The sequence below is a fragment of the Chelonia mydas genome, chromosome 4 (assembly GCF_015237465.2).
Source record: "Chelonia mydas isolate rCheMyd1 chromosome 4, rCheMyd1.pri.v2, whole genome shotgun sequence".
Classification (NCBI taxonomy): Eukaryota; Metazoa; Chordata; order Testudines; family Cheloniidae; genus Chelonia; species Chelonia mydas.
In genome coordinates, this window is record NC_057852.1 from 67,917,995 (window position 1) to 67,941,643 (window position 23,649).

At 36.9% G+C, this 23,649-nt stretch overlaps 1 protein-coding gene across 1 annotated transcript in view; it reads left to right on the plus strand.

The window, feature by feature from the left end:
* The window catches only part of TLL1 (tolloid like 1), a 204,754-nt gene that overhangs the window by 83,283 nt on the left and 97,822 nt on the right, over positions 1-23,649 (plus strand). The window contains exons 3-6 of the mRNA XM_007067044.4: positions 6,379-6,489; positions 12,583-12,663; positions 15,967-16,119; positions 18,197-18,314. Of these exons, the coding sequence (XP_007067106.1) occupies positions 6,379-6,489; positions 12,583-12,663; positions 15,967-16,119; positions 18,197-18,314 (463 nt within the window). The remainder of the gene's footprint in view (positions 1-6,378; positions 6,490-12,582; positions 12,664-15,966; positions 16,120-18,196; positions 18,315-23,649) is intronic.

Genomic DNA, 23,649 nt, shown 5'->3' on the forward strand with positions numbered 1-23,649 from the left:
GTTGTTGTTAACAAAATGGTATACAAGATAAGAAATTAGATTAATTTGAGATTGCCTCCCGATACAAATACCTCCAAGTCTTCCAGTATTGTTTTGGTCATTTCGCAGGCTTTGTTCCACAGTTTTTGTTTTTTGTTTTGAAGCACTAAATGATCTGATTCTTGCTCATTTCTTGGAGCAAAATTATCAAGAGACGGTTATCTTTACAGGGAGTAATAGACACACATATCCAAACAAGTCAGTCCTGCCAGTAGTTGCAAAAGGAGAGTCAAAAGAATTCTTAACTGTTTATCTCCTCACCACACAATTTCCAACCTCATACACGCAAGGAGTCCTCTGCTTACTCTTACTAAAATCAAGGGAGGCATTCTACGAGAAGACAGCACCTGAATTGCATTCTTGAAATATTTTTGGTCCCTAAGAATTTTAAAACTGGGGGAGGGATATGCATTCAGCACTGGTACTTCTACTCTTGCATAAAATTCCAGAAATTCATGGTGGCAATATTCTGTTTAGTTTTGCTAACTAAGGGATATGTTTCACTGATCGCTGAGCAAAACTCCCATTGCAGTTTTGTTCAAAAATTACTGGAAGGATTATGCCTTCTGTTCATGACAGTCCCAACCTTTTTGTCAGAAAAAGGCAATTATCAGGGAGTTGCTCCCTTTATACTTTAAAAGAAGCATCAAAGGATGGACAATCCGACAGGATCGCATTAACCAGATTAGAGACCTGGGACTAATGTTTTTCAGAGGCCCCTTTTTTGTTGTGAACATGTTATTAATGAAAGCAAAAAGGTACCCCAGCTGCTGACAATCAACAAGTCATGTTTATTACTGAATAAACAACAAAAGAAAATCAGTGGCAATGAACAGGTTATATACTAATTGGATAAACATTAAACGTTACGAGTCAAATGAAATGCTGTGTGTTTAAACCGGCATCTTGCGAGCTTAAGTGCTGCAAATGTTACTGTATCCTCAAAAAGTGTGTGAAGGAATTCCCAGTAGATTGACATGATAGCAAGAGCATTAAGCTTTGTTTCTACTATAGTTGACCGAAAATTATTTTTTATTAAAGCAAGCTTAAAGAATGCTCACTCTGCTTCACAGTTAGCAATGGTTACAGTCAAATACAATTTCAATGCAATGAAAATATTCAGGAAGACATCCCCTAGATCTTTGTCATGCAAAAATGTGATGATTCAAGTAGTACTCTTATCCTGCATGTCACAATATCTTATAAATCCTGAAAATGTATACGTTTTGGTGAAAATCTCAGGTTCTGGCTCATTTAGGTAAGTGTTAAGCTGTGCCTGAGTGAATCTTTTTATCTCCTCTTCACTTTGTACTTGATCAAGAGATGTGCTGAACTATCCACAGGGTATGGCTTCCTTACAATATGCCCTTGTTTTTACTTCTGAATTTAGCTTGTCAAGAATAAGATACAACACTTAACCTCAAATTTCCTTCTTCCTCAAAATATAGTGTCATTTTTGCTTTACAGTACATTTGTATTCTTCATGGTTGGACTCATCAACATCACTTCCCAATTTTTTTTTTACTATCACCTCAAAATAATCGAACTGAGACTGTAAGCTTGTGACAAACTCTTCCAAGGAAGTTGGCAGATCAACAGCAACAACACAATCCTGACCTGGCTTTTGAAGCTTTCTAGTGTCACATTCCCCACAATACTCATAAATGCAGTTTTCATTTGGCACGTTTTCTTGTGTAACAGTTGTGCTTAACTTTGAGTTTCATGGTTTTCCTTGGCGTTGTCCATTCCTTCTTTCAAACAGTGTTGAATTCCCTCATAGTTCACTACAACTGTTTTACAAGATTCAGCATGACAGCATCTCATATCGGACAGGGCTTTTTCGGACCAGGAGAGCTCCTTGTTCACTCGAGGTAAGATTGTTACACAGAAGCTGTCATTGCCTGGGTGATGAGACACATAAAAAAACGTTTCTGGAGAAAACTAAAAAGTTTGATTGCAAGAATCAGTGCTGTGAGTTCCAGAGAATGAGCTGTGCATGTCACATACACAGCTACTGGGTTTAGTCTTTTGATCTGAACTTGAAGACCTTCATACTTTCCATACATGTTACTTGCATTATTGTATGACTGACTGCTGCAGTTTTCAATAGCAGTGTTGTTTTTGTCCAATAAAGACTTCACAGTCTGGAAAAGTGACTTTCTTGTGTGGCTTTCAATTGGTGTAAACCCCTCGAAGTGCTCATACCATGTAAGCAATATTGTAAAATGATAGGTAACTAATCAACATGAGCTATATCAGGAGCTGAATCTACTGTCAAAGAGAAGTATTTTGCCTGTTTGACTTGATTTACAATGAATTCACAAACCTTACATCCCATTAGCTCAGTAAAGTCATCACAGATGGTTTTCAACATGTAGGGCAGGTGACCTTTCCCTTTGTTTCTATAGCATTTGATATGCTCACTTAGAAATGGGTCAAATTCAGCAATGGCTTCAAGAATACTTACATAATTTCCATTCAGAGGCGAGCTGATGATAACTTCCTCCCTTCCTCTAAATGCTAAACTGTGTTCAGTGAGAAGCTCAACAACTGTCACAATGTGCGTTAAAACTTCCTTCCAGAAAGCAGTTTGCATTAGAAGCAACTGTACCATCTCCCTGTCTGTGTGATTCTTGCCTTGCTACTGTGGTAGTCATGCAACTATGGCAATGCAATGTTCCATGCTGTTTGATGAGAACAAGTCTTCTCCTGCTTTTTTCCAGTCAGAAATGTCTGGGGTCATGAAGGTGCTAAGATTGTTAGGTGATGAAAAGCCTTTGCAGGCAAAACAATACTGCTCCTGTGGATTTAGAGTACAATAATCAACCTATGCCTCTGATAACATTTGGTAGTTTTCATTCAAAAACAAGGTGAGGAACCCCATTTCTTAAGTTTGTACTCCCATTTGGAAGCTATAAATTTGTCACTGAAATTCTGAATATTGAACAGACCTTTATCAATACACAGGGTATGAAACTCCTCCATTATCAAACAAGGCTGGATCTTGTGCTATGCTAATGGCAAAGTTATCCTCTTTATCACTACTATTCTCTCTGCCTTCTGTATAGGGAGGTGATAGGAAAAGTGTCCTGGAATTCAGAAACATGTGCCTTTTCTTCTGCTCTTTCTGGCAGGAACAAATTCATATCCATATCTTCACTTTGGTTATCATTTTTTGAGAGGGTTGCTCAGTGTCTTTGAAAGATGATTTTCTGAAACAGTACCAGTAGAGAAATAGTAAGTTAGAGTAACTTGCTTACAATTTTCTCTCTTTATAATTTAGCTTTCCTTTTTGCTGCTCTGCTTGGAAATTGTCAGCCAGACGTCTCATAGAACAATGCTAAACAAGTACTGTGCATTGCTGTCATTACCAGGTGGCAATTATTGCTGCCAGTTAGCACCCTTGTCACCAGCAACTGAAAGTCTGAAAAAAATTAAATATGAGCTGTGAAAGCTTAAGAAACTGGGACAAAATTAGTATCATCAGGGGGCATACATGATTTTTTTCTTTTCTTTTTAGTGTTAGCACAAATATGATCAAAATCTCCCTTGTGTTTAGTGTATAGACAAGCATCAGAGGTCCCCCAGAAAAGCGGAGGCCTGGGTCTGCAGCCTTCTGAGCTTCTCTCCACTATTGAGGTATATCAGGTCTCAAGAGAGGCTGCTTCTCACCTATAGTTTTCTTTGTTATCTCCTTTTCCACAGCTCCATTTGTCTTTGGTTTTCTTTCCATACCTTAGTCTAGATACAGATACACCTTGTAACTACTGTACATTAAGGGTTACTAAGTATCAGCAAAGAAATTTGTCTTTATAAATCATTTTCTGTAACTCATTCCATTGATGAAGACCCCTTCATAATATTAACCCTTCATATTATTAGAAAGGAAGGATGGTCTAGTGGTACTGTACAGGGGCTTACGAGGTCTGGGTGTCATTCCTGGCTCTACCATAGACCTCCTACGCAGCCCTGAGCGAATCACATAATCTCTTTGTGCTTCAGTTTCCCATTGGTAACACAGAGCCTGCAATAGTGAATCCCACTCACAGGAAACAGGTCACTGGTAAAATGATGGCTGTCCGTTATATGTACTACTATATGAACTGGAAGGGATAATGTTTCTGCTGAATCAGTGCCTCTAAGGAAGAAGACGTTCAAAGTATACATAGATAGAGAGAGTGACTGAATAGTTCAAAGGTGTTTGGAATGCCCTCGAATACACACACTATTTCCAGAAGGCTGCTATTTTATGTAATAAATAAAACTTTAAAAATACATTACTCATAAGGTTCTAAAATATTTTGTTTTAAAATGAATGAGTTCATTTGCACCCCGTAGTGTAGGTATTCTGGCATTTTTTCCCTAAAAAATAAAGGAAGCAATTTACTATGCTTACAAAACTGGCAAGATGAGGCTGGTACTTCAGCTCCTAATTTTGAACCAAGTACTAAAAATGGTTTATAACTCTGGAGTTATTTCACCTCCAACTTGGTATTATCTGCCTCTCTGCCCTTTATTATTTATTTGTTACTGATTTTTAGTAATTTTTTAATATGTAAAGTACTCAGCCTTTGTAGCATGTATATCAAATTATGATGGTTACTCTATGTGGCCATTCCATTTACAAAAAAAAGTGAAGTTATTTTCAATGTGATATGTTTTTCCTAGTAGCCTTGGGTTCAAGAGTGAGTGCTGTGGATATAGGGAATGGGTATGCACTACACAGGAGTTCCCCAGCAAAGACACCCTACAAATGATAACTTCTGTGATGCAAAATTGATTAAATAACAGATAACACAAACAGCAATAAACAAAAGAAAATATAATCTTTAGAGCAAGTAAAAGCCAGTAAGGGTTTCCTCTAGGGGAGTCACATGGTTAGAGTGATAGGAAACGAAGGCGTTAACAAAAACGCTTTGCATGGATTTGAATGAACATATAGGGACACCAGAGGTGAAGTACTGCAGTAGATGGAGTGTGGACAAGGGTTTTAGTTGTAGGGAAAGAGAGGGAATGATTTACTGTGGAAACTATATAAAGGAACAACCTACTGAAATTGGTAACACAGTGTATATGGGGCAAGAGGAGAGGGAAGAGTTGAACATGACACAGGCTGTTTGCCTGGGTCACAGGGTGGATAATGGAGTTATTGTCAGAGATGGTGGAGGCTGAGAGAAGGAAGAATTTGTGGGAAAGATCATAAACAAAACTTCAGCTAGTGCAAATTGGCAAAGCTCTATTGATTTCATACATACTAGGTGAGGGTCTGGCCTGCTGAGTTTAGCTTTTGCCATAAGCTTGAGTTGGACATCAGTTTTGCATCTGTTTTTTCTGATATTTCATCCTGAAGAGAGGGAGAGATGGGGCTAAAGACAGATGAGCACACATCTAGCTTTTTCACCATTAGCTGTTCAAAGATCCTGGCCCTTTGGTTTGGATCAGCAAGGGGTGACAGTTTAAGATATATGAGCTCATATAAGTGTACAGAGGAAAGAAGAGGAGACCAAGAACAAACACCTGAGAGAATGCTACTGAGGACAGGAAAAAGTAGAAGGGAAGAGCCGCCTAACCAGAAACTAACAGAGGGGTAGGAAGAAAACTAGGAGACCATAAATTTATGAAAGCCAAAGTAGCGAGAGAACACAAAATGTGGATTAAACCATGTAAAGGAAACGTATAGGTCAAGCGGGAGGATAATGGGAAAGAAAACTCTTTGTCTTTGTGAAACAGATAAACAATCTGATGAGTATATATAACACATTATAAAGTCAGGTTTCAGAGTAGCAGCTGTGCTAGTCTGTATTCGCAAAAAGAAAAGGAGTTAGTCTCTAAGGTGCCACAAGTCCTCCTTTTCTTTTTACGTTATAAAGTATGCACTAAACATATTAAAGACAAAATAGTGTTTTCTGGCTTCATTTTCCAGGCTATATTATGTTATGGGCTGTATCTTTGTGAAACTCCTGTTTTGATGGACTTCATATTAAAAAAACGATGACTTTAATTCACTGTTTTATTTTTTTTTATTGTGCTTATAGAGGGAAAAATAGAAGGATTTGTTGAAGATTACTGTCATGTTTGTATGATTGCATGTATTCAATTCAACAGCAAAATTAAAATGTCCATAGAATAAATAAATAAAGCTAAAGGGATATTAAAGGTAAATGAGGGAATATTGGAATGGATTAGAATGCATGTTCCCTAGGTTTTTATGAGCTAGTCAACATTATAAAATCTGGGTAAAAATCTTTTCGTGAGCTGTGACATGGCAATGTATTCTTCAGATTGGTTTTAATGTTTAAGTAAATGCTTTAATTAAATTCAGCTCTCTTTTATTTAAAGCTGTCTTTTGGGGAGATATTGCCTTAGATGATGAAGACTTAAAAATCTTTCAAATTGACAGGACAATTGACCTTACGCAGCATTCAAATGAAAGACTTGGACATAACACAGGTATGATGTTAAATGTGTGACTTTTAAATTTTCTTTAACCTATATTTATTTATTCATTCACAGAACATAACCCTCACTTTAAACCTACAAAACATGGTATCATCTAGGGGTAATATTGGTTTTAAACTTTATTAAGTTGTTTAATCATTACAGGTTTGCTTTCTAAAAGGCAATGAAAAGTAATAGAATTTTGATTTTATTCTTGGTATTTCTAATGAAAAGTCTTCTCTGGAACATAAAAATAAAGTTTAGTGTTCAGCTGGGGCCAAATCATGGCAGCATACGAAAGTAAGGAGGAGTAAGGCCCCATGCAGAGGGCAGGACGGGTTCAGGAATGGGTGAAGTCTTGACTTTCCCGCTTCACATGCCATCTAGCACAATGGCACTGACCTGCTGGGGAATGTATACTGATGTGAAACTGGAAGGGAGATTTTCCTCAGTGAATCACAGTCTCCCTCTTAGGGCAGGGCTACACTGGAAACTTCAAAGCGCTGCCGCGGGAGCGCTCCCATGGCAGCGCTTTGAAGTGCGAGTGTGGTCGTGCGCGAGCCCTGGGAGACAGCTCTCCCAGTGCTCCTGGTAATCCACCTCCACAAGGGGATGAGCTCCAAGCTCTGGGAGCGCGGCTCCCAGGGCTCGGAGCCTGTCCACACTAGCGCTTTAAAGCGCTCAGACTTGCTGCACTCAGGGGGGGTGATTTTTCACACCCCTGAGCCAGCAAGTTAGAGCGCTATAAAATGCAGGTGTAGACAAGCCCTTAGGCTGCTGCAGGAGATACACCACTACATGTTGTGCCTTGTTCAGGGCAGAGCATATGGTTACAATCTTGCCCATATGGAATTTTCAATAGAGAAATGTGATTTCCTGTATGAGTTGCATCCTAGAATGTTCATTCCATGGAAGACTCCAGGAATTTGTCAAAATACCATGGGGCTTGATTATTTGTTAAATTCTTTATTTGTTTCAATGTTAGACTGCAAGACTGGTCTTAGAGATAGCCAAATAAATATTTACTAGACAAGTATGAGTATATATATATATATATATATGTCTGCTATTATTTATGTATGTATTTATGTGTATAGGTATTTATAATGCAGAAGTACAAGAAGCTGCAGTCAGGCTTAGCTCTCTGTTGTGTTAGGCATAGTACATGAACATAGGAAAACTAAGTTCCTGCTGCATAGCTGTAGGCCCCAGTCTTGCAGTCTTCTCTAGTAGGATTTGGGCTAGCTTGTGGAAAATGGGATTTAAAAGACAAGAGACATATGAAGGGTGTAGAAAAGTGATATATGCAAACAAATTTTTTTAAAATACATTTACTTTTTAAAATATATATGTAAATTCAGTTTCCCCCATCTGACCGTCTAACTTTGCCAATATTAATTTGGTGGGTTTTTTTTATAGATGTTGCAACAGAAATGTGTCTTGAGGAATGATTTAAAGGAAAGGGCGAGTTCAGATGAAGATGGCCATTTTAATTGTTAATTTTTTCTTATAAATATGTTTAAAATATTTTTTTCATGGATTTACTCTTCTTTGTAACTACAATAATTAGAATATCTGTATATTATCCTGGCATTTTCTTTTACTTTCTTCTTAAGCCACCTGTTTGTTCAAGGCAGGATCATTTTTGATCTTTTCTAGATCAAGATTGGATTGAAAAAATTCACTGACTCTTATTAACATTTTCTCAAACAAATCATTTTAATGGGCTTTGAAGTATTTCAGGTCCTGGTTTTGCTGACAAAATATAGAGAGCAAGGTCAGTAATTTCCCTTTAAAGTACTGTAGTTGAGTGATTTATTTGACCTGAAGACTTTTGTTTTAATACCTCTGATGATGTCTTTGAAAGTGACAAAGATCTTTCTGGTGATTGCCGGACAGATGCAAGATAATTTTTGAAGCTGTTTCTTCTCATATTTAATGTTCTACTGTTTCCTTTTCTTTTCCTCCCTATGTTGAGGTATGTGCATTATTACAGACAAGTCGGAGTATTCTTTTCAGGGACAGATTGTGGTACCATGTTAAGGACCAGATTTTGTCAACCATAATCCTCCGGTAGTCCCCATTGGGAGATTAGGTCCTGGTTCTATTTCTATTATTCCTATAAAGCACTGATTCAACTCCTGGTACAGTTAGTGGGAGCTGGACTGGGCCCTAAGTGATCATTTTAAAACATGCACTTTTGTTTTGACAGATTTGGAGTATTAAACTTGAAAAAGTTGGTCTCATTTTACATTATAAATACATGATTTTTCTAAATTCAGATTATTACGTGTATATAATATAATGGCACTTTGGCCCATATTTAGCAAAACACTTAAATGTGTGCTTAACTGCCACTCACTGCAATATCTTGATATCTTTTTTGATGAGATTACAAATTTGGTTGATAAATATAATAGTGTTGATATATTATACTTGGACTTCTGTAAGTTATTTGACTTGGTACTGCATTACATTTTGATTAAAAACTAGACTGATATAAAATTAACATGGCACACATTAAATAGATTAAAACTGGCTAACTGGCAGGATTCAAAATATAATTGCAATTGGAGAATTATCATCGGCTTGATGTGTTTCCAGTGGGGTCCCGCAGGGATCGGTTCTTGGACCTACGCTATTTAACATTTTTTTCAACCACCTGGAAGAAAAGATAAAATCATCACTGATAAAGTTTACGGATAACCAAGAATTGGGGGGGTCGTAAGTGGATAGGTCCCTGAGTCAGAACAATCTAGATTACTAGGTAAACTGGGTGCAAGCAAGCAATACACATTTTAATACAGTTAAATATAAACATATACAACTGGGAACAAAGAATGTAGGCCATACATAAAAGATGGGGGACTCTATCCTGGGAATGAGTAATTCTAAAAAAGATTTTGGGGGTCATGGTGGATAATCAGCTGAACAGGAGTTCCCAGTGTGACACTGTGGCCAAAAGAGATAATGCAATCCTGGCATGCATAAACAGGGAAATCTCAAATAAGATTGCGGAGATTATTTTACCTCTGTTTTGGGCACTGGTATGACCGCTGCTGAAATAATGTGTCCACAATTCAAAACAGATGTTGATAAATTGGAGAGGGTTTAGAGAACAGCCACCAGAATGATTACAGGATTAGAAAACATACTTTTATATTGATACTCAAGGAGTTCAATCTATTTCGTTTAGCAAAGAGAAGGTTAAGGGGTGACTTGATTAGTCTATTAGTATTATTTGGGGAAGAAATATTTAATAATGGGCTCTTCAATCTAGTAGAGAAAAATATAACATAATCCAATGGCTGGAAGTTGAAGGCAGACAAATTCAGACTGGAAAAAAGGTGTAAATTTTTAACAGTGAGCGTAATTAACAATTGGAACAGTTTACCAATGGCCATGGTGGATACTCCAAGATTGACAATTTTTGAATCAAGATTGGATGTTTTTCTAAAAGCTCTGCTCTAGGAATTATTTTGGGGAGGGTCCATGGCCTGTGCAATACAGGAGATCACACTAGATGATCACAATGGTCCTATCTGGCTGTAGGATCTATGAACCTACAAAAAGCATGTGCTGAAGGTTAAGTGCATGTTTAAGTCCTTTGCTGAATCAGAACCTTTGTGTCTACCTTTTCGTTCCTCTACCATCTGGTTGTTAGAGTGACATGACCAAGCAGCTGAGAAAAGAAAGTGCAAACAGTTATTAAATAGAAAAAATGAAATTGCTTGTTTAAACTAAAATCTCTGAACTCAAACTATATTTATTCTTTAAAATTTTGCTATTGTTTACCAGTGCAATTTAAAAAATCTTTTAAAAAAGCCTTATATACAGATTTTTGTCACAATTAAATAAAATAATTATAATTTCAGTCCTGATTATGCAAATAGTTACTTGTGTAATTGTGTATATTTGTTCCTATGTACATTTCTATTGAAGACAATGTGATATAATGTGGGAAAAACTAGCCACGGGGGAGTATAATAGCTAGACTGGTGTTTGCAGGGTTTGGCTTTTGCGTTGTAAATAATAGTGCAGGGCCTGATCTTCCAAACTCTGACTCAAGCAGTGGGACTACTCAGTTGCGTAAGGATTATCTACATAGATTTGCAGGTTCAGACAATTACCTTATGAGCTCCTCAGGGCAAGGCCCTGTCATTTTGTTGGCCTGTAAAGCAACATTTATACACTGTGCTGTATAAGTAATAATAATTTAATAAACAACAAAGAGCTATTATGTAGATAGTTTTTACGTAACTGCCAAAAATACTATTTCCCTGCCCCCACACTTAAAACATGTAGATTTTTTAAATTCACTTTTGGTTAGCTTGTGGCTTGAGGTTTACGCTCTATAGTGTATGCATTAGTCATATAAAATAAGTCAGGTTAGCTATTTTAAGATATTCGTATTTAATTTCTTTTGTACACCAAACCGAATACAAAGTTTGTGCTATTAGATTACCACTACTGGTGTACTACCTTACTCCATATTTTTGTTGTAATAACTATAGATAATAAAGAAATAATAGCTTCCTGTATCAATAAGGTCATGGATTCCTCTCTATTACTGTTATCTCTTTCACATTTGCCTGTTTTCTAAAGATTTCCCTCCTTCCCCCCCACACCCCCAATTGTCTGGATTTTTTTACTCCATATGTAATTTTGCAAAATAAATGCTAACATGAGATAATTGCATTAATAATGTGAAATGCATGTATATGGCATGGCATATACTATAGCTAACCAAATAATTCCTTGGGAAGGAATGTATTGAAGTATTACCTCATCTTCCTAAAATGTTTTTAAAAATTTGGAAAATTTTTCTCAAGGGATCCAGCAAGTATATGACAGTGTAATCCAAATAATTAGGCACATTATTATTCACTGAGTAAGCATGCTAACTTACTTGCCTTTTATGGCATTGTCTAGTCTGTAATCTGCCTTTTGAACTGCCGTTTAGTAAATACACCCTTTAATGTTGCAGAAATTGTTGTAAAAAAAAAAAAAAAGGTAAGAGGAAAAGGGAATTTGAGGAAATTATTGGTTGGAACTAGTATGGCTAATCATGACTTCTGCAATCCTTTATTCTTAGCCACCTCCTCCTGCTGCAGTAGCTTGAAAACACTGATATTTCACAGCAAATATTACTTTGTTTAAAAAAATCACTTATAGGAATTCTATAAAGTTCTCTAAAACCTCTTCAGACATTCTGGTTATTCGTTGCATGCCACAATACTGCCAGCATTCTTTTTTCTTGCTTACTAATGTTTTTTAAAGGAGATATGCAATAATAACTAAAGTAACAGAACCACTATGAAACCGAAATAGTCAGCAGACTGCTATAGATGGCATATGTGGTTTAAATTAATCTGATGCATGCCTGTAAGTGTGATGGTAAATATTCAGACAATGAAACTCCAGCTGCCTCTTTGGATGGTTAGCTTTTCTGCTTCCCTCTCACTCGTTGATTATTGGAGCTCCACAGGAATGCCTCAGAGGTCATGTTACTATACTTTGGTATTTGATAGGTTAGCAGCCCTTATGTGACTGACTGTGCTTTAAAGATCCATTTGCAAGTTAACAAAGAACCGCAACGCTTTTGGGATAAAATCAATCGTATTACTTTTTAAAATCATGCTGTTTTGTTTGTTTGTTTGCTTTTGGGGTCTTAACATCCTTCCTCTCCCCCTCCCCCCCCCTTAGATATGGGAACATAGTGGTATACATTCAGGAAATTTCTGTGAAAGTAGGGTATCCAGCTGTCAATCAATATGGCACTAAGGATGTCAAGGTCACTGAGAAGAAAAAAGCTTCAAATAATAATTAGATGATGTAATTGTCATGACTTGTCTGAATAACAAAGACACGTTGGCTTGTGTTCTGGAATGCATGTTAGAAAATCTTTCAGCTACAAATGTGTTTTTGTTTCATTGTCAAAAATGCTTGGAGAATTTGTATGTAGGTCATTAAAGAATTTTAAACTTCCTTAAAGATTCATTGCATATCCTACAGAGTAATTCCTAATCTCGCTCCATAAGATATTTGCTATATGTGTAATGTTCTGTGTTTAACTTCCATAATATTTCCTTTTTCTTTTTAAAGGTGGCTTTGGTGAGCATGGGACATCAAAAAAACGAGGTGCCCTCTATCAGCTTATAGACAGGATAAGAAGATTTGGCTCTGGTATTTTCACTGTTTGAATTAGCAGACTGCCTGATGTGATGTACAGTTAACATTAATGACAGTACTTTAACACCTTAAACCCAGTCTGTATCAGCAGTACTGTAAACTATTAAAACAAGAGTAATGAAGAGATTATCTCTTTTCCTATCTATGCTTTGTCAGAGAGCTCATATTTCATATAAGCTAGAAAAGTTCATACTGGAAGCTAAAATCCTAAAATACATTATTTTAAATTTTATTTTAAATTGTTAAAAAATTGCTAGGTGTTCATTACCAAGAGTATTCACAGTAATGAATGCAGTTGGGATGTATTTTCATTAAGATTACAGTACTCTTTGTGTATGTGTTATGCATGAATGGATAGCTGCAATAAATTGCTAATGGCCTATGCTGGTTTTGTAGGGAATGGGATACTGTGATGAGTCATACTGCATGTGAAACATTTATGATGTGTTTCATCTCATGAAAACATTTTTTAAATGTTGTAAATTTCTGTAGAATTCAGTGGTCAGTATCTATGGCATCTTCATTAATACTGAGTTAAGTTTATTCACTAAGTTTGGTGCAACATGACTTAACTCTGGTGCCATTAAACCCCAGCGTCTGCAGGAAAATGTAAAGCTCAGTTTTAAACACAATTCAGCATGTGGGAGTGCGTCACTCCATATCTTGCAAAAGTAGCCACAGCGTAGTATCTGACATTACCGATATGTGGTGGTATATAACTGCATGCTTGATCTGAGAACTAGGCACATTAGTTTTGCGTAACTGTCTACCTTCATCTAATTGGAACAAAGCTGGTTGGAAGAATAAGCACTGGTAAAAATGACCATATTGTCATGTAAGCCACCCACACATCATCATCAAATGATTCAGTACTGAAGAAGTACATATGACTTGTCTGGGATTCCAAGTTTGATTTACATTTTAATAATTACCTGTGTCGTAGATTGTATAATAATTCTCAGTTACACATTCATTATTTTAATATCAAAAGACTGATGTAAAATTTAAAGTGATATTTGCTGAACATAGATATAGCTGTTCTGGACATAGAACATTTTCCTAAGCCCAACAACTTCCTGTGTGGTCTATGATGTTGCTTAAACTGTACAGTGAGTTAATCTATAAGTAATCTTACTTTTCTGCCCAGGCTTCTGAAACTTTTCTCCCCTTTTTCATGGCTCTTGCACCTTTCCTTATTCTTTTTGTATCTTCTTTGCTAACTTACGGATCTGTACCAAGACCCTTGGCCTCTTACCTTTCATCCACAGTTGCTTCTGTCCTGACCTGACATCCTTCCTGGTCTCTCTGTCATATCCCTCGCTTGTCTGGGATACCAGTTAACAGACTGTTACTTTATGTTCAGTACGTTTTAGTGGGACTGCTCACAGAGAAATGTACTATTCAGCAGGAGTGAAGGTGGCAGAATTGGGCACTATTGAATAAGACAGATCAGCTTTTGCTAAAGGTCCATTTTAACCTGCCACCATGATATTTATACGTTTATAAATTGCTCCAGAAAAGGGAAACAAGTAATTATATTGTATGAAAGTCTTTGCATTCATCTTCATAATAATAGTAAAGATTATAATAATAATTAAATTGGACCAGAGAAAGAGAGCGAGAGAGAGAGAGACTCTTTAATCTGGGCATTAGGGCACCCATTTGGGAGACCCAGATTCTAGTCCCTTTTGTGCCAATGAATATACAAGTATTTATACATAGTAGACAGTCTCAATAGAAATGACTGAGAAAGACATAGCCAAGTGATTAGGGCACTGTCCTAGGAGTTGGAGGACCCAAGTCCAAATCCTTGCTCCACATTAGTCAGAGCAGGGAATTGAATCCAGGTCTCCTACAGAATGCTATACCAGTTTTATAAGTGGGCAGCAGCTGCAAGCTTATCACTGATTACTCTTCTTGTTTCTTTATCTGTTAACTACTTGTTATTTACAAGGCCACTTGTGAGTTTATGCTTTGTCCATTCTTAACCTCTGTTTCCTTATTTCTATTTTCTTTTATTGTTCATGCAAGATTACAACATTTTTTGTTTGTTTGTTTTTCGTTTTTGACAAAGGACTGATCTGGCTTTCGTGCCTAACTCCTGGAGTGGAGATAAGATTCCTCCATCGTGTCCTGGAGCTAAATGCCTAAGTCCCCTTGAGGGGCAGAGCTTAGACAGCTCTTCACTCAGCTTGCTGGCTTCTGTGAATCCTATTTTTAGACAACAATTTCTGTCCATGCAGTGTACAGGGAGTGTGGGTGCCTAACTCAGGTTTTTGGATTTCACAGGTGGCAGGGCGCCTAAAAGTTAGGTGCTGAAATGCTGAGCATTACAGTGCCTAAATCTCCCTTTTGAATCCCACCCTAACTTTCTACCTATTTGAGAGAGATTATTGTTGGCTCTGGTAATCTTTCTCAAAACAATAGATATTTTTTATATCACCATACCTTTCAAGGTGTAAGGATCTTTTTCTCAAGACAATTTAAGGCATATATAGTGTATGTCCATAGAATCCCAAACAGTTAGTTTCCGAAGAATATATTTTCTATGTCCTCGAGTACTTGACAATCCTATTTACATCTGAAAATTTTATGTCCATTGCTATTACAATTAGCTCCTAAGATAACTAACTACAACTGAAAGAGTTAATCTTCCAGTGTGACCGGCCATCAGTAAAAAAGTTAAATGGACCATGCACAAAGTGCCGCAAAAGACATGAAGTCAACTACAATTGCTTCACTACAGCAATGCATGCGGTTGCTCTTTCCCAGGCCCTGCAATAATATGGTTATCTCTGAAAGTAGCTAATACTAAAAGCAGACCTTTGCCCAGATAGAGCCTGAATACATTTGGTGGTATTGCCTCTGCCAAACAGACTCTTCTAAACATCATCAATGGGAAAGAACCCCCCCCCCCCCAATTTTTAAAAGGTATTTTAAAAAAAAAGTCAAGGCATATTACTTAGAGGAAGCAGTTTTAGAAAAATGATATATTTTTTAATTGGAGAGTCTAGAAGTAATCATGTTAGTAATGTCTCTTTAAGGTGTTAAAGTACCTCTTTGCCCCATTGCATGTAAATTATGATACTGAAGATTGAGTCTTTCCATTTCAAGCACTTCTAACAAATAGATTATTGTTTGTACGTCTCATTGAAAAGCTGAATTGTTGTGTAAAAAGCTATGTTCTGTTATTAGAGTGCATAATGAAAACATGGAGCTTTGGCCTTGCAGAAAACAAAAGTTTTCATTTGTGATCTCTTTTTGTCTCATATACTGTTTTTTAAAATATCATTACAGGTTTTGAGCAAAACAATTCTTCTAAGGGAAGATCAACTGTAAAATTCTCAGAGAAAAATGAGAAAAACCGATTTCCCAGAGCTGCTACGTCACGAACAGAAAGAATATGGCCAGGGGGTGTCATTCCGTATTTTATAGGTGGAAATTTCACTGGTAAGACAAAGGGAGAAGAAGGATGAATGTCTTTTTTTTAAAAAAAAAAAACAGGTTCATGAAGAGCCAAATGTAAAGCCAATTGGAATCAATGGGAAGACTCTTATTGATGTCTTTTGGCTTTGGGTGAGGCCCTAAGTAAAACTTTTTTGTAAATGTTTATCGATACATTAAAAAATTGTTCCCAAAGGCAATCTGGCAATTTATATATAAAATTAGGCTCTGATGTTTCAGAGGAGGTGAGAATGTTTGTTTGTTTTCATTGTCTAATTTCTTGCTATTTATTTGTAGCAGGATACATTTAAATCTGGCTCAAAACTATTGTGGCATATTCAGTACAAGGCTATAAGTGGCTTAACTGGTAGTAAGGTGAATCTTGTTCAATTGACTTCATTGAACAAACTGGGCCCAATTCATCTGTTCTGTAATTCTTTAATGTACTTTGTAGATGAGCACATAAAATGTTATTTGAAATAACCATGGAACTTTAAAATATACGAGGGAAGATTGTATCTAATTAATGGAAATAATTTTAAAATAATTTAATCATTTTTAAATACAGTGTTATAAAAGCCTAAAATAAATATCACCCTGTAAAGCTGCAAACAGATAAATACTAATGGGGAGGAAGAAGGACATTTAAAAAAAAAAAGGAGTGGAGAAAAAAGGATTGAAAAAGATAGAGATAAATATAGAGCCAGCAGTGCTGTGCAATAACATCTTGCTAATTGTGCCTCAAGGGGATACAGAAAACTGAAAGAGCTTGGGAAAAGAAATGTAGTCAAGAAAGATTAAAAAAATATTCAAAAATATTTCCCCAAAGCTCACAGCTGAAGGTCAGACTTCCAGTTTGGATGTTTACACTGCATTATACTGAACATGACCTTTGTTTTAGGAATGGCATTTATTAAAGAGTGCTGAACAACTAAGTGTAATAAGTAATGTGAAATGTTACACACATTACAAGTTTCTTACACTGAAAGGTAAATTCCAAAACGCTTGTGTGTGTTTAAGAAAAATAAGGTAGGTGGGAGGATGGAGAGACAGGGAAAGCAGTGATCTTTCATCTTTAGGTCATTGACTTGAATCCAACCTAGTTTGGTAGTGGCCAAAGATTATTGCCATGTGATAGGTCTTCAGTTTTTATGTTAGTCTCAAAAATCTTCCCATTGGATAAGTCTCTGTATCACAAAAACTACTACCACAACCAACACTAATTTGCAACCTTGTTGTCAGTTTTGTATGTAATGGTATAGCTAAGTATGTAATGGTATAGAGAATGAATTGCCTCCTCTCGCCCTTGAGATGATTCCTTCAGGTCAGGATTTGAACATATTGGAAGAGTACAAGGAAACTAGCACAGCTGCTGCCCAGGTGGTTTCTGTTCTCTGGTCTGGTCCTAGAGACAAAGGGTGGGATTTTCAGAAGCTGGCCTAACTGTGTCTCTAATGAACTCAATGGTAAAACTTCCATTGATTTCAATGGGTGTGGAGATAAGCTAATGCTGAAAGCTTTTGATAATCCCACTCATCAACTGTCCCTCTCCAGGCATATTAGTCTGGTATTTTTCATGATCACTAAATTTTCTCTCTCTCTCTCTCGCACACATGCACGCAAAGGAAAAAAGAGAACATAGTCCAAGATTCCAAATTGTTATCACAGGCTGTGGACAAATTGTTAGAAAACAGTCTAAATTCCATCCACATAAAGATTAAAAAATGGGCTCATACACCTACATTTAAAGGTACAGATCTCTCAGGTGCACACTTTGTTTCACTGTGTAGTTAATTAAACACACTTGTCTGTTTATGGACATATAACTTTGCTTCTGATTTTTAAAAATGTGGCCCTTTGTGCATGGACTTTGAAATTGCAGATATGTTTACAGGACAAATTATTTGAAAACCAGTGCCTTCTTCACTTACCTTTCAAAACCTGAGGTAAACGTTTTCTCACATTTTAAAACAACTGCAAGTGTTTTTGCAGCACTGTGTCATACTAAGATTAAAATGTAATGCCAAGAAGAAGGATGCCATTTTGAAAACCTTTTTTATTTCATGTTACACAATTCTTCCAGGCAGCCAGCGAGCAATGTTCAAACAGGCTATGCGGCACTGGGAAAAGTACACATGTGTTACATTCATTGAACGAAGTGATGAAGAAAGTTATATTGTATTTACATACAGACCTTGTGGGTAAGTAGGTACATGTGTTAATGGGTATTTGTACTGTATATCTTTGAGTACCAAGAAGTAAACAGCAATTTGTTGAAGTTCTTTGTCAGTTTTTTCTCAATTTAACATCTACAGGAAAAGCTATGCATTCAGTGTCTGAATCCTGCACACATTCTAATTGGCTCTCTAATAACTATCAGTCTATACTTTTGGCTCTTGAGAAAATCCACATGGTGCGCAGGAAGGATTTTAAGTTTATGCCTCTTTTCTTGTATGTGACACTAGATAAAATTAGAGAGACAAAATAGGTGAGGTGGTCTCTTTCATCAGCAGAAGTTGGTCCAATAAAAGATATTACCTCAACCACCTTGTCTCTCTAATATCCTGGGACTGACACAGATACAACAGCACTAGGTAAACTTGACTTATACTGAGATATAAAGAATACACTGTACAATATATGTGTGCGTGTGTGAGCACATAATGTATATTAGCGATACATAGGGTATATAATAAAATGGAGAAAAATGCAGATATAGGTGGATATTTCTCATACTTTTAGTGTATAGGGTTTATTTATTTATTCTTAGCTTTATTAATTTCACTTGTCTCTATGGTGAGTTACATAATACACTTACTTTTTCACTCTCCTAGTCTAGCTTAATCATCCAAAATATTAACTCTTTCTTTGTATTGATTGTCCTTACTTTAGTTTTGTTTGAACAGCAAACCTCATGACTTTTCAGCACATTCCTTCTTCCAGGTCACTGATGTAACACAGTGAACAAAACAGGTCTTATTACTGATCGTTGTGACCAGTTACCTCACTCCATCCTGAAATGCTTCTCACAAATGCCGTTGATAATTATTCCAGTTGTTTTCTGAACAAGAATTCTGGATTTTACAAATCAGTCAATGACCTTACTGCATATGCCATATTAACGTCACCCGGGGCTGATTTCCCCTGTAAACACCTGCAGATTAACTCATTATCATCCTTAAAATGATCCTTTGATGTGGAGTCTACAAAAAAAAAGAAGAAGAAGAAGAAGAAGAAAACAACAGTTAGGCTGCTGGTGTGCTAAAACACAGCCGATCAGGCTGACCAATATTGTCTTATTGTTTCCTTGTAATCTCCGTCTGTCCTTATCCATCTGTTGTCTCTTGTCTTATACTTAGGGCTTGTCTACATGTTGCCTTAGTCTGCACCATCTGGGGTGTAAATTCTAATGCACACTAGCTTGTTGTCCACTAACTGGTCATGTAGATCCTGGTGGCGTGCACTGAAAGTTCCCCAGTGCATGTTAACGTAGTACTTTTGGAAATGGAGCTAAGAGCTAGTCAGCAGATATTTATAAAGCAGGTATCAGCAGATAATTATAAAGACTGCAGGGAGAGTGTTACGTGCCTACAATTATTTAAATGAATGAGCAAAAGTGCTGCTGCATTCTGAGCTATCTAAAAGTGCTGAAGAAGCTCTGAAGAAGGAGGAAATGACAATTAATGATTCTTATGTTCCTGAAACATAAGTTACTTAATATGGTTGTCACCTCGCCAGATAAATAAGAGCGTAGACTCGTTGGATAAATAAGGACTGGTATGTACAAACAACTTTGGTAGTATGTCTGGCACAGGATTTTCTGTGGAAAGGATCGAGTCAAAAGAGACACCAAGCCATTTGTATTCACTCTTCACTCCACGACTGACACATCAGGAACTTACCTTGGTTCTTTCCCATGGCACTCTGCTGTGTTGATTTGTCAGCAAATTGTTATCATTATTTATTTTTTGTATTACTGAAGCATCTAGAAAGCCCTAGTCATCGACCAGGACCCTGTTGTGTGATGTGCTGTACAAACACAGAATAGAGAGCTTCCCCAGAGAGCTTATAATGCAAGGGCTCGTCTACACAGCGATTTAGTGCATGACAAGCTAATACGCTGCAGATTCACACCCTGGCTTGTCACACACTAAATCACCATGCAGACAAACCCCAAGAATAAGACAAAAGACAACAGATAGGTACAAATAGACAGGGGAATACAAGGAAACAATGAAACAGTATTGGTCAGTGTCCTAAGCAGTGGCATCACGCCAGTGACCTGTTGTCAAAATTTTTGTAGGCAAAGGAGAGTATTAAGACATTTTTTTTCTTTGGAATGAATATTTGGGAGGGTGCTCCTCCCAGCATGAGGGGCAGCAGGAGACAACGCTCAAAAGTGCTTGTTTGGAAATTTAACAAGTGGATGATGGATGTTGTTATCATGGGCTGATCAGAGGTGATGGTTGACATCTTACAGTGAATGAGAGATGATAGGTAGGGTGTGGATAGGCCATGAAGGACCTTGAAAGTGAAGACAAGTAGCTAATGTTTGATGCAACAGAGGAGGGTGAGCCAACAGAAGATGGTCAAAGGAAGGGGCTAGGAAAATACTCTTTGCAGCAGCATTCTGAATGAGTGGGGCAAGATTGCATTTTTGAAGGCCAGAGAGAAGGATATTGCAGTAGTCAAGATGAGAGAGGATGAGAGCCTGAGTGAGTTTTTGCTGTGTGGATGGATAGGAAAGGCTGTATTTTGGAGATTTATTCAGAAAGAATTGGCAAGATTTAGACATAGCGTGGATATGAGGACCTAGAGAGAGAGGTCTGAGTCAAAGATAATACCCAGATGATGGCCCTAGTGACAGGCGAGATGGTGCTGTTGTCCACAGTAATCAAGAAGGGAGGTGGTAGGGGGAGCTTGGGGGAAGGGAAAATTAAGAGGTCTGTTTTAGCATGTTGATCTTGAGCTGGTGGTTAGACATCCATGAAGAGTTGTCAGAGAGACAGGCTGAGATTTTGGTTTGGATGGAAGGAGACAGGTCTGGAGTAGGCACATAGTTCTGTATGTCATCTCCATAAAGATGGTAGTTGAATTTATTTTTGCATATATTTTTACAGAGGTTTCTTACGGCATATCTGAACATGTTCCTTCTTATTTCTCAAAAGGCAGTCTTTGGGGCGAAGTGCTAAGCTATTTCTGAGTCTGATCCTTTCTGTTTAGAAAATCTGTAGTATCTTCCCAAAATGGCATGATAATGAATTTCATGAGGAAACAAACAGAAAAATGTTAATTTATATATTGAGGTATAGCACTCTGCTATGCTAATCTTATCTACACATCAACTGATCCATTGCTTCTCTAATCTCTGTTTAATCATAAATGGCCTGGTTTTCAGAAGTAGGGAGCACATATAATGCACATTGATTTCTGTGGGAACTGCAGTTCCTCAGAATCTCTGAAATTCAGCTCAGAATTTTTTGAGATGGCATATCATTATGAACAATATGATCACTAACATAGATGGTACAGTTACCAAGTGAGAGATTGTATCAAAGGGAAGAAAACTGCATGGTTTCATTTCCCACTTTTGATTACTCTTTTCATCTTCTGCTTCTCCATATTGGCCTTTGTTTGTTTCTGTTGTAATTAATGCTAATAGTGTGTGGTCATGTATGAATTTGTTAATACAGGCAATTTTCCTTTTAGTCCTTTCCCTATAACCCATTTCTCATCCACCTCTTTCCACCATTCTTTCACTTACTTCAAAATGTGCTTTGTGGATAGTCATCATCCATATTCTTTTTTTGCTCACTTATATTAAAATAAAATAAACATTGTACTCTTGTAATTATTACTTAGAAGCTCCTCAACTTCATCTCCATTTATGTTCTCTATTTTTTAATATCTGGGTAGTTCAAAGCTTTCATTACTGTTTGCCCATTCACAACCTTTTTGGTTTTGATTACCTATGGATCAGGTATCTCCTCATCAGAAGGCTTGTAGCAATTTCCTCTACTCATATTATTCATTTTATTAGCTTCAATTTTGAACTGTGGTTCATCCTCATCATGTCTCATTTAATTAACACAGTGTTTGAGATGGGACCCAGGTATTGTTTCATCATCTATTACAGTTGAAAAGGCAAACATTGGTGAGTTGAGATTCCATAGTTAGTGGATGGCGGTCATTTGTACTGCAGTATGAGCATTGGAAAATAACGATTTATAGTATAGGGTTTATGATTGTTACCAAAGCAATGTACATTGTTATTCTTGGCCACTGGATAAATAATAAATATGGATGTAGTTACTGGGTTGTGGTATGTAAAATTTTTATCTCTAAACAGATTGAAAGAGTGCCATGTTGTGTAAACCGCTAGTTGGTAATTACAATCTGTAATATTCTTTAAAGAATTGCTGCTTATGGTTCCTGGGTGGTATGTGGAAACTGCTTGGAGATTCAGTCACTATATTATGCTGCATGGGAAGCCAAAAAAGGGCTCAGCTGTCCTAAGTGGCACTTAATCTCATGCTCACAATAAATATCACTGAGAAAAAGAGCAAGTCTGTTTTGTATGTGGTGAGTCTGAAAAGGAACAATAAGTCACAGTGTTTTCACGCTGCAACATGCCTTTGATCTTCGTGGCAATTTTTATTATTTACCTGCACACTTAACTACTTTCTTATGGCAGACTTCATGTGATTTAGAGCAGTCACTGTTGATTTTGTTCAGTATGGATGTTTGAAAAAGTTGTTTGAAGTAAAGAAAACTCATGTCATGAGTTTCATATGCTCTAATCTGTACAGCTTCTAAATGGTCACAAGCTGTTTGAACCAAATGCCATGTTTACATGCTAGACATTACAGACTGGACTTTTTAAAAAAATGGATAAAGGTCATATTCTGTCTTTAAAAATATACTTATGCTTTAAAGTTTTGTTTTAGTAGCTTTATTTCTTGCATGTAGAAATGACTGGCTATTTAAACAGGTGATACAGTTCTTTCATGGAGTTAAAAAAAGTAATATTTATATTAAAATAATCATATTAAAACGTCTCTAAATGTTAGTAATGGCTACCACAGTCATGCATGAAGAAGCTAGGTCATAGTGAAGCTCTGGTCGTTCACCGTTCATAACCCTTCAAGTCATAAGCATGAGTAGAACTGGGTAAGTAGTGGGGAGCGGGGAGGAGGAGGAGTGTTACTGAAGGTTTTTGTGAGCTGTGAATCACATTCTAATTCAGTCATGTTTGTACCACTTTTTGTTTGCTTCTTGGAAGTTTGTGTGAGAGTACAAAGTTTTGTTGGTATAGTCTGAATATTAACAGGAAATCAAATTTTGAACCTGTAGCAAAGATTTGTCTAATCAAGAAATGAAATTAACTTCTGGCTAAAGCAGAAGTAGTTTATAAAAGTTAAATCATCCAGTCCAGGAAGAGAAACAACAGCATATGACTTACTGAAGGTGGCTAGCTGTACAGCTTAAGTAGCAAATTGATGTAGACTTAGCGGTGAAATGAGGACAGACACATTG